The sequence below is a fragment of the Microtus ochrogaster genome, unplaced genomic scaffold (genome assembly GCF_000317375.1).
Source record: "Microtus ochrogaster isolate Prairie Vole_2 unplaced genomic scaffold, MicOch1.0 UNK52, whole genome shotgun sequence".
NCBI classification, from domain to species: Eukaryota; Metazoa; Chordata; class Mammalia; order Rodentia; family Cricetidae; genus Microtus; species Microtus ochrogaster.
In genome coordinates, this window is record NW_004949150.1 from 1,995,878 (window position 1) to 2,008,151 (window position 12,274).

Below are 12,274 nucleotides of genomic sequence, written 5' to 3' on the forward strand. Positions count from 1 at the left end.
ATATTAAACATCAAAAAATTAAAAATATATTAGTAAGATGTAGGCAATAGATATTCATACCTATATGTAAAAAACTGTAGAAACCTTAAAGAATATTTCTGACACATACCACTATTATATTTTAATTCCAATTTTTCATGCATGTATGTGGTGTGCATGAGCGGATACAAATGTTCATGCATGTGGGTACAGATACATGTATGTGCGCAGACATGTGGAGTCCAGAGGTTGATGTCAAGAGTCATTTTCCTTTCCTTAGCTCTTTCACCTTATTTTCTGAAGCAAGGTTTTCCAATAAAGCTTAGAGCTCATTGATAAGATAGCTTTATTAGCCAGCTTGCTCTACCAATCCAATTTCTGTCTTCTGGTTGGAGTTATATACGGGACACTTGCTCATCTGATATTTGCATGGGCTTCCTGGGATCCAAATTATGCATAGCAAGCACTTTAACACTGAGAAATCTCTCCAGGAATATATGTTAAATTTTTAAGTGTATTTAAACCCATGGCCCAGAAATTTCTTCAGCAAATGCTAATGATCACCCTATCCCAACAAAGTCCTCCTTCTCACTTCACTCTCTCCCCTTAATATTTTTGCTCTACATCTTTACCACTACCTATCCAAGATCGTCATTTTATTTTTAATTTAATTTTTATTTTTATTTACCATATCACAGCATTGAGTTTTGATGCATAATCTCATTATGATGATTTTTGTCAAGGGTGGTTGTGAGAAATCATAGGGGTGGTAAGATTTCACCATTTTCATTTGAAAATGTGTGCTTCACAAGGATTCACTGCCTAAGAAGGCAACTCTATCTTAGCCCAAAAGTGAATTAATAGTCTGTAAGAAAAGTCAAGATTGTTCTCAAACATTTCTTTTGAGAATGCTTGAGAAGGGATAAGTGGTGACTTTGAGTATTGCAGATCTCATTTTTATATGTATTCATTCTGTACTCTGCTCTTAGTTAAATTTCTTTTTAACAGGCCTTGCCTGGTTCTCTTTAAATCCCTAAAGCAGGGTTTCACACACTAGACTATTCATAGAGACGTTGAGGATTCTATTAAAATACAGATTGACACTGAAGGTCCAGAAAACCGCACTTCTAACAAGCTCCCGGTTGATAAAGTTACTGCTTGTTCAGGGCCACACTTGAAGCACTAAGGTCACCAGCACCCAGCATGGTACTGTGTACAGGGAGTGATGAGCATTTATGGACACTGTATAGGTGACAGGGCCAGGAGATGGGTTCACTGGGAAAGTCTAATGCAATAACAAAGAAAGCAACAGCAAGAACCTCTCTCAGATCCCACCTCCCAGCCTTAAAAAGTTACTTGATAAGCATCTGAAATTATCCCTTCTTAGAGTATCATGCCTTTTGCTAAAACAGGGAAGGACAATGGATTATGCTCCAAGCCCTTCAAATCTCTTCACTGTTCAATGATGATATGCCTCCTGACAGGGCTGTTCATAGCATTTCAATTCTTCTGGGATTAGTTTTTTACACTAAAAGTTTGTCATTCTAGTTTTAAAACCTTAAGTCTTTCATTTTGAGAGCGCTGTCAACTCCAGAAAAACTGAGCAGTCCAAATCGCTCTATGTTGGGCAAGTAGCTGACTGAGCTTCCTGCTTGCCTAGAAGATGTCTGCTATCTAGCAGTGTGGCCTGAACTGGGAAAATCACTCTGTGAGATCGAACCTCTAATAAATCTAGTCAGAAGGCTGCAATAAGCCCTAAACTCAAGGGAATAATTCATGGGATAATGAGGAATATGGTCTTTCGCTCTGAGTAAAACATGTATCGTTGCTCCCTCCTGACATCAATGAAAAGACTTTGCTATTTTGTGTGGACCTGAGAAGGGGTGGGCCTGCTGATGCACTCACCTAAGACAAAACAGAATCAGAAGCAAACTTGTCCTTCAAACAATGACTCTGCCTAGAGTAAACCACTTTAAACTGTATTCCGAGCTACAGGCTTCTAGCCAACAGAATCAATAATGACAAAATACAAATCATTAAGAAAAGGAATTGTGCATTGCATTCTACAATGTTAATACATTAGCAAATGTGAGTCTGGGTATTTCTGAACCTGTTAGAATCCAGCTGGAGTTTTCCCTAAACTAGTAGAGTCCTTCAGAAAGTAACAATTCTTGGAAAGATCTCTACTCTCCTATGGACCTGAGATCCAATCCATGGTTCTGATGTTGACAAGACCCACTATTCTCTAGACTTGAACTATGCAAACAGTAGTTGGCTTTGAATACTAGCCAAGTTTCCAAGAATACTAGAGAAGGCTGTAAAATAAAAACTACGTAAAACGTTCCTAGTGAGTGGGCATACTTGCCAAACACTGCTACTCAACAAGAGTGTTGCCATCTCTTGACCCGTTTTCTCTCAAAGAAAGCTAGTCAAGCTACAAATGAGGCATCCTCAGGCTTCTAAAGGCAAGGCAGCCTAGCACAGAGAACCTGTTAAATGCTGACACACCCAGCACTCTCTTTTGTGCCTTGGCTCCACCCCTTCCCTATGAAGCCTCAAGCAAGTCACATTTTCCCTAGAACTAGCAATGTCTCATTTAGCATCTTGAAGTTTTTCAGATGAATGACCATCCAAGTGACTCCATGGTCTAGTGTGTCAGACCATCAGCCAAATTCTCATCTCATCTTAATGTGCCAGGCAAGTCCATTTCGGAGCTTAAAAGAAGCTTTACTTGAAGAAATGTCTAGGAAACAAAAAGCTACAAATCTCAATACGTATAGAATGTATCATGCTTTGGGCCAAGATTTGTGCATATGAACAAGAACTGTCACTTCAGAGAACAGGTACACAACGGAGGCCCGCCCACATTACCTATCTCTGCAACCGTAGCAGGCTCCACAGCAACCAGCCTGGGTTCCACATACAGGAAAAGGCCTTCGCCACTGGCATTAACAGCAAGCCCTGAATGTCTCACCAGCATCAAAATCCGATGCACTCCAACTGGTAGCAGGTCCAGCTCACAGACCACATCTGTTTCATTTGAGAAGATAACTTCACATCTTGTTTGGTTCACTGTAACCTGCAAGGACTGGGCATCTCTAGGGAAACCAGTTCCAGTCAAATAAACCAGTAGGTTGACGTCACATCCTAAAAAAGGGGGGCGGGGGATTCAAACGTCAAATCAGTGCTGACACTCCATTCAAGAGCTCTCACTCCAACACCAGATGCTTGTTCTCTTTCGGCTTCCTCTCCCAAAACTGGAGAAGTCGACTAATGGCTGAGACATCTGCGTTCATTATTCTGTCTACAATCCCCACCTTCAGCTTCCTCGGACTAGCAAGGAAATGCCATAACTTCATACAAGTAAATCACCCAATAATAATAGAAAGGAAGGTCAGACTGAAGGACTAATAATAATCACACACATACATTTAAATAAGAAATGACATCCCTGAATGGATCAAACATGCACCTTCCATTGCATCCACATCTCCTGAAAATGATGATGCTCTACAGGGCCTCTGCTAAAAATCACTGATTCTAAGATTCATATCTAGAGCCTACCAGGGGAATGCCGCACATAATCCACACTGGGAGTTGACTCTTGCAGGTACTGGAAAGAGCAGGAGCCTGAACAATGGGCTGGAACGTCATTCACTTGCACAGCCACCTGAGGGAGGGAGGTGAGAGAATTAAGAGAAAATGTATGGACTTAAGGAACACAAGGGCAGTCACAAAAGATTTGTGAGCATTTCCTAAATTAAAATGTCTTTATGATTCATACATTCTCATCTCCTTTTTTTCTATTTTCTCAATGAAAGTTCTTATAAAAAAATGAATGGCTCGAAACTTATTAAATTTTCTCCAAGTTGTGGAAATACTGAGATCCATTTGTGCAAATAAATACGTTAATATACAGTTCTCTGAATTAGTGCCCTTTTTGGGATTCCCAGTCTCGCCTTGAACTTCGAGGCTCTATGACTCATCCAGACACCTATATTGTACATGACTGAATAGGATAAATTGTTTTTAAAATGTGTCCTCTTTCATCTGGTAAGTAAATTCATGAACTTGGATATTTTTATGCCTAGGCCTGCACATCATGAAAACAACCTTTTTCCCCCGCTGGTACAAACTATTAGGCACTGTTCTTCTGTCTTCCTTGCAGACCAAAGTGTATTTCTACATTTGGTCTGAAGTTGTTTTTGTCCTAGATGATAAGTTCAGACTCTACAGCTCTCCTTTCCTGTGGAACTAAATGAATACTAACTCAGTTTGAATGCTACCTCAAATAATGTTTAAAATTGGGGAGGGAGGATAAAAGATAAGACTTGATCAACTTGATCAATTCTGTAGGATTTTTTTAAGTGGGCTAGATTTAAGTGGGCAGCCACGTTATGTAAGTTCTCTGTAAGAGGAAGGGCATACTTGAACGGCATGGGTAACAAAGAGCCCGTCAGTCTTATTTGTAATGATTTATTTTCAAAAGATAAAAATAAGGGTCAGGAACAGCAAGATGGCTCAACTGATAAAGGCACTTGCCACCCAACCCTGATAACCTGAGTTCAATCCTTGGAACCCATGTAAAATGAAAGGAAAGAACCAACTCCATAAAGTTATCCTCTGGCCTCCACACGCATGCCCAGTCACATGCTCTCCTACCCCAACCTGCACACACATCATACATATACAACAACAACAACAATAATAAATAATAATAATAAATTTTAAAAGATACTAATTATATTTAATCATTCCCAGTTTGGATACTTAATAATTAGTTATACGTATTTAGCTATATGGGTCCTCTGTTTTTTTTGTACCACAATAATAGCATAAATATTTATAAAGACCATGATTGCTTGCAAAGCAATTATGTTTTCATAGTACTTTGGAAACACTGTGGAAGCAATCCAAATGAAAGAAAAATGAGTCACAGAAGTTGAACCATTTGGCTTTCAATGCAAACAAGTGAAGAACTTGAAATATGCTTGGTGCCAGTGGCCCAACACTCTCACCTGAGTTTGCTGGTTGGCAGTTGCCAACATGTCTCCGAAGATGGGTCCAAGGAAAACTCCACCATCATATACCACACGAGCAATTACAGCAGGATTCACTCCAGTGAGATTTTGATCTGAGACCTGAGATAGTTACATTTCTGATCAATTCTTTCATGGCAAAGAAATCTCATCTTGAGGGAAACAAATGAGTTTTTATTCCACATTCTGTTTGAAAGACTCTCATAGCTTGAATTGATAAAGAATGTTAGTCTAAGAGTTAGTTCCAGGACACCTAGGGCTGTTAAACAGAGAAACCTTGTCTAGAAACCTAACAGAATAAATAAAAAGTAGCTAATAAAAGGTAAACATGGGCTATCTGCTTGTGAGAAGAGTTGTCAAGCAGAAGCACACACACTCAAATAATAAGAATAATGTTAAGTCTTGAGATATTTTGCTTCTATGTGCCTCTTTTTATATTAGCTGTAATCTAAATATTAAAATAAAATGTAAGAACATAGTGCTTTGAGATCAGCACAAATATTATCATTCTTCCTCCATCTCACTCCAGGATTTCACTTGAGAAATCACTTATCTGACAGTGCCATAAAGCTTGGATAAAATTTCATCTTGGGCTTCATTTTATAATAAGCAAGTTCTTGATGATCATTCGATTATTTTTTAAAACACTACATATGCAAGAGCATCTGCTTTTGTCATTATCCAAAGACAGAAAATCCTTTTCTAAATTCCCTTCTGCCATGCCATCTGCCTCATGATGATCAAGTCGATCACATCTGTTTGAATTATCCACAAACAGCTGTGGAAAACTATGTGGTGGACACTGACCAGCAGCTCCTCTCTCTGCCTTAAGTTAGGGAAGGAAGCACTGGGTTTAATACGATGATATCTGAGATGTAAAATTCAGGTTGAAACTTTCTGATGAAAGATATAAAACCCCTTTGCTATAATATGACAACAAATAACAATAATAATAATCTATATCCATTTTTATTCATATAATTCTATGTTTCTTTACAAAATTTCTCCATCAACTCTATACCACAAAAAAGTTTGGTTATACCTACCCTGATAAAATTGGGCAAATCCCCAATCTGAGTAGTCCAAGAAAGAGTCCAGACATGTTCATAGCAGGAGTTTAGCTCCTTCGTCACAGTGATGTCACTGACATTGAGGTATCCAGATGTGGACGCATCAGCATTGTCCTGCAATAGCTTGTGAAGCTGTCTGGAAGACATGTGCACTGGCACATCTGCGAGCCAAGAGTTTGCAGAAAACATGATGTCAGTGGATAGAAGAAAATAAACACCAGGATCACGCTAAACTTTCAGAATCAAAATATAACACAAGAGCACCTTTACCCAACTTAAGATCATATTTTTCCCCAGAAGTAGGTGCCTGGTTTTACACTGAGATGCTTCCTTCAGTGTCATATATCACATGGCAAACAGTGACCGTGCTATGTCAGACAAGACGGTCTCAGCTATCAACTGAACACACACGCTCCAGACACCTTTGTGATGGCTGAAAGTCTAATTAAATGTTGGCTTTTTCTTGGAAAATTTTAGCTGGTCCTGTAAACAGAGAAATCTTGGCCACCTTTCACAGGGAGTAGGGGCGGCGTACAGCAGCTGACACCCATAAAACATAGCCAACACAGCTGAGGAATGTTGGCATTTCTCTTTGCTCTCTCTATTAGAATCTCCTCTAAGCCCAGCCACCTGCTTCCCCGCTCCGCATCCCCACTGAGAAATAACAAATCTCTGTGCTTTACACTTTACCCAAAGTTTCCATTTCATTAGCTGGTCCCAACAGCACCGCGAGGTGGGCCATTTGGGGCACCTCCGTGCCTACCTGAGGGATGAAGAAAATGAACCCTAACGGTATTCAAAAGCTTGCCAAGCCAGGGAGGCAGGTTTGGATTAAAATTCAGGCTGCCGTCCACCTGCTCCAGAGCCTTCCTCTTGAATGCCACGCTGCCCTGAAGGGTTAATAAAGTGCCACTGTGTTTCCACAAGGCCAACAGCAGTCCCATGATTAAAAAGCATTGCTCTGCATTTTCACATAATTGGAGGTCTGTACTCATTTCAAAAAGTTGGGCTAAGGCTGGCTTCCCTCGGTGACTCTGCCGGCAGTAATGTGACAAGCATCAGGTTGCATCTAATAGCAGGAAAGGTGGTTCGTACCATAGAGACAAAGGCGCTGTGGACACTGGCCCATTTACCAGGCTCCAATAACCAAGGTGTCTTCAGCTTTTTCTATGCTATCCCATTATAGTCAAAATGGCCCTATGTGCCTCTCACCCAGGAAGAGCCTTTCTCAGGAAAAAAAAAAAAAGATTTGGGAAGCATGTATCACCTATGCTTACAGCTTTCCTAAATGCTTCTGAGCCTCGCTTCTGAAGCCACGCACTTCTGCCAGTTTTTATCAATAAGATTATTGAACAATATTGCTATCTCTTCTCATATTCTGTGCTTTGTTAAAAGTCTATATTATCGAAGCTCTTAAAGCACTGTGCTAATTGTGTCCATAATCTCAAACTTAGGTGACTGCTAAAATTCTTAATAGCAAAATAATTGCCACTACATTTAACTCTGATGACACTGGTATAAGGAGCTTTGGCCTATGAAATTTCAGAGAGAAGATGAATTTGAACCTGAAATACCCAGGTTCACATCTAGACCCTGTCATCGATTATTTTTAAGAACTTCAGGGAAGCTTCAGTGTGGCTGGCTGAATCCCAACCCCCAGAATAAAAAAGCGATATGACAGTGTCCTCTTAACCCTTTGCAAGGCCAAAGAATAAATGTTATCTCATGTGACAGAAGACATGGCCAAGTTGAGGAAGTGAGAGGAAGAGTTTATCATGAATCGTGCAGTAAATTCTTGTGGATCCTTCAAGAGCAAGGCAGAGGAAGTTTTGAGACAAAGGAAAAACAGGCCATGACCACAGGCACAGGATAAAGCATCGCAGCTTCACTTGAGGATTGGCAGCATCAGCCGAAGCTAAAGAGGACAACCAACACATTATCCCCGAGGGCACAGACAGTTGGGGCCCTACTCACACCTTCACGTGGGGCTTCAGACTCCAGAACTAAGAAAAAAACCTCCGTAGCTCTAAGTCTCCAAGTTGTGATAATTCATTACCACAGCCTCGGGAAGCCAATTCGTTCACTTTCCTCATCTACAAATTGAAAAGGCTGGGACTGAACAGTCCATCCCTTCTCAGGTCTGTAATCTTAAAACAGTCATTTCGGACCTGTCACCTTAACTGTGGAACTCCCAGTCTGATGTTTACCTTATGAATCCCCAGCATGGACATGAGAATCATTGTACCCTTTCTGTGTGAGCACATTCCGGACCTCCAGCCAATAGTCTCTAAGATAACAGCACACTTGGGCGTGGTCTCTTATACTATAAATGCAGCTGCAGAGCGTGTGCTCGCTCTCTTGTTTCTCACTTCCAGATACTAGACTCTGTTCCTATTCCCCATTCGTGCAGAGGACTGTTATCTAGGACAGTGAACTGTAAGTCTCCCCTAAATAAATAACCCTTTGTTATTCATAATTCTACACTAGTGTGGGATTATTTTGTGACTTCCGCCACCATACCCTGATAGCCCCTTACCAGGTATCACTGTATCAAAGAGTTGGAGGAAGAAGTGTCCTCCTAAGGGTGGGCTTGTCCTCTGGAGTCTCTGTGCTGTCACCTCAGTCAGTTCAGATCCTTCTCCTGTCCCCTCAGCGGGCACGTAGCTGCAGCACATCAAAAGCAAAGTGTTAGCCACCACAGTCGTTAGGATGTGTGATGTCGACAAAACCCAGCTCTTTACAAAGACTGTTTTACTCCCATGCTTCTATGCTTTGAGTTCGACCTCCCAGCTACTGGATGCCCTTTTCCCACCATAGCAGGAACAGTGTGGTATAAACAGAAGGCTCCTTAAGAACATGCTACCAACATTGGTCCTATGAACACAGGGGTCCAGAGCAACAAGCAATTCTGCCACCTCCATTTCTGGTTCAGAGAAGAGATGGCTCTCTAGAGCCTCATTTGCATACTCTGGGGTCAGTGTGCCCTGGTCCCTCAGTGTCTCCCCAGCACCTCCTGCTGGAGCATCTACCCCGCCTCACTAACTTCTTATATATAGACCCAGTGCCAGCGCAGCCCTTCTTTTGATAAACAAATGACCCAAATAACTGTGGCATGAACTGGGGTTGTAAGCTGTCCAATCGCTGCCATGAGTTGACCAGTTGTGTCCCCTCACAAAGACAGAAGTCACTTGTTGAAATCCGAGCCCCAAGGACATGGCTTAAGGACGTTAAACCTTTGAGGAGGTCTTTCGATCATGAATGGGATTGGTGTTCTTTGAAAGGCGTGTTCCAGACAGAACCGTCCTCTTTTTCCAGCGTGGTCACAGGCTTCCAGAGGAGCCCGGGGACTTGAGGTAAAGTCAGAGAGGAAGGTGACATCAGGAGCCCTCTGAGTGTACTGTACACAGTAACTCAAACTGGCTTTTATCATTTCATAGTTAATAGCTGAGAGCCATCCGATATGGCACTATTTTGTGTATGTGTGTGTATATGGTGTACATGTGTACACACACGTGTATATGCAGTGCACGTACAAGACAGAGCATTTCAGTTCTGTTGATCCTGCAGAGTTTAAGTGAATTTAAAAGGGTAACATACATGTGGTCCCTGGACTTCAAGGAGGCTGATCTTTAGTCTCTGCGCTGTAAATTACCCTCAGAAATAAGTCACAACTATGTAGCCACGCTTGTGGTGCTCTAGTGCCATCTGCTGGTGAGTTCTCAGAAATGCCTGTTTTTGTTCCTTAAAACTGAAGGAATTCCAACAAGATCAATATACCGGGACTGCAATTAGGGGAATAAATGGAAAACAGTGTTTACTCTGAGAAACATAACAAACCATCTAAAAACAAATTCAATGGAAATGGGCTCCTACATGTAGCTCTCAGCTGAGTCAGCACCATTAGGTCGTAGAAAATTCAAATTTTCTGACCCCAAACTACCATGTCCCAGCCATTTGTCTCTACACCAAACCTCCATCTGAGTCTGGTGTATCATAACTTGAGATAAGACCATGGCTCTGAACAGTACAGCAGAGAGTTTCGCCACCTCCATAAAAGCTGCACCTGTGTGCTTAGTAGCCAGCTGTGGATACTGAGGACATCCGTGTAGGAAAACCACTTCCTTACCGTGCAGTGATGAGAGGAAGCTCTGAACCACAGCCCGCCAACCAGAAGGCTATGCTGTAGACTGGAGGGAATCCCACCACCGAGACTGACTCCACCAGGTTCCCACCTGGACGGGCTGTTCCAGGATCAGCTTGAGAAACTAGAGACCAATGATCCAATTAGTACCAAATAACTCAAGATGGAGGCTTGTAAGGTGGAAGATTCTGGCTGAAGATGATGAGTCACATGCATACATGAAGTCTAGATCCCTACCCATCTACTACATCAGAGAAGCTCAGGGGGAAGGGCACAGGAGGACAACATTCAACTGATTACCAAGAGGAAAATGCAGCAGCGTATGAACATGAGGATAAACTCCGTAGCAACGATCAACCAGCCCCCACCAGCCAAACACCTCTTGTAACACCCCTTCACTCTATGTGTGGGTGACAGGTACCCCTTCTTTCCCACAGCCTGTGGAAACCTTAGTGACACACAGAACCCCCCCCCCAGGAATGCCATCGACCTCAGGAACGGACTAGGCTCTCATAACCAGAACTGCTCTCACAACCAGTGCTTATTCATGGTGAAGTGATATGTGTACAGAAAGATGCTAGTTCAAGTCCAGGGTTTCCCACTTCCCTCTGACAGCCACTTTGCTAACCAACATAAGCTCCACAATGCTCAGCTTTCTCGTGTCTAACACTAGGGATGTGGGATGGATGGAAATTTTCCTGGTAGGTAATTCAGGAAGGCTGCTGACTTTGATGACCACTGAACATTTCAATATCCCGTGTCTTCCTACTGGGTAACACAGCTTTTCCTCAACATTACTTACGGTTCAGATTACAAAGAGTTCAAGGGCAGCGATAGCCTTGTCTTATTTATTTTTCATGACTACTTCTTTTATTGTTTGTGTTAGCTTACTTTTGTTTGTTTTGGCTTGCTTGCTTGCTCGCTTTGAGACAGGGTCTCACTGTGTAGCCCTGGATATCCTGGAACTCACTATGCCGACCAGGTTATCCTTGAACTCACACAGGTTTGCCTGTCTCACCCTCTCCAGTGTTGAGTTTAAAGGCATATGCCATAGTGCCTGGCCCTGCATGCCCGGTTCTTACTGCAACACTGGCACAGAGCAGTTGCTCAATATGATCATGCGCTCTGTAAAGAGATGGTGTTAGAAAACTTTGGGTTCCAATCTGTCACCATATCCCAGTTGTATGCACTGGGAGAGAGAAAGGCTTTGAGAATAACCCCTCATTGCCTGATTTTCTCATACATAGAACAGAGGTAACAGGACTATCTCAGGTGCTCTTGAGAATTACATGAAATAATAATGATGATGATGATGATGAAAACAACAATCATAAATAATGAATGCTACCACAATAGACACAAAGAATTTCCATAGACTATTAAGCAGAATAAGTTCATAATACATTGATCAGACACACATATTGTTAATTGTGATGACTGAGTTCAATTATATAGCTCATCATTTCATTAACTAAAACTTAGGGTGGATCAGAGCTAACTGACAAAGGAAGATCACTGCTTCACCTATCCCAGTCTTCGTTCTTGTCCCCACCCGTCCCTCCATGTGTCATCTTTCTCCCCCAGATGATTCTAGGTCGACAAAGCCTTGCAGTAAAAAGTGAGGTGGCAAGAAAAGGCATTAAGTCCTTGGTTTCCAGGGTATGGAGGAGCAGAATGGCGTGCAATGGAGAGAGGAGAAATGAAGCGGCACCTGTTATTTAATCTAGAGTCTCCTATATGTTTAAGTCTGTGAAATACGGGCTCCTCTGAACATCTGGGCGGTACTTGGGACTACAAAAGTTTCCTGGCCAGTTGTCTCAGACACCAGCAAATTCAGTCGGTCGTCTCAACGTGAGTCTGAACAGCATCATTTTCCAAGTGTGCCAGAGCAAATGATTAGCAATGGCTCAGTGCTGATGTTGGCTCTTTATTACAATCGCTTTACAGAGGAGAAAAACAAATATTCAAAGTCAGACGGTAGTAAAGCGAAGGCATAATAGTATAAGCACAAAAAGCAAGATAAAATAGTGAGATAAACAAAAGAG

The 12,274-nt window shown here is 42.0% G+C and overlaps 1 protein-coding gene across 1 annotated transcript in view; it reads right to left on the minus strand.

The window, feature by feature from the left end:
* Window positions 1-12,274, minus strand: part of Pkhd1 (PKHD1, fibrocystin/polyductin) — a 430,053-nt gene that overhangs the window by 380,281 nt on the left and 37,498 nt on the right. Inside the window, exons 21-26 of the mRNA XM_005369574.2 lie at window positions 10,215-10,353; window positions 8,625-8,752; window positions 6,065-6,249; window positions 4,998-5,120; window positions 3,544-3,649; window positions 2,851-3,126 (exon numbers count right to left, since the gene is read on the minus strand). Coding sequence (XP_005369631.2) covers window positions 2,851-3,126; window positions 3,544-3,649; window positions 4,998-5,120; window positions 6,065-6,249; window positions 8,625-8,752; window positions 10,215-10,353 — 957 coding nt within the window. The remainder of the gene's footprint in view (window positions 1-2,850; window positions 3,127-3,543; window positions 3,650-4,997; window positions 5,121-6,064; window positions 6,250-8,624; window positions 8,753-10,214; window positions 10,354-12,274) is intronic.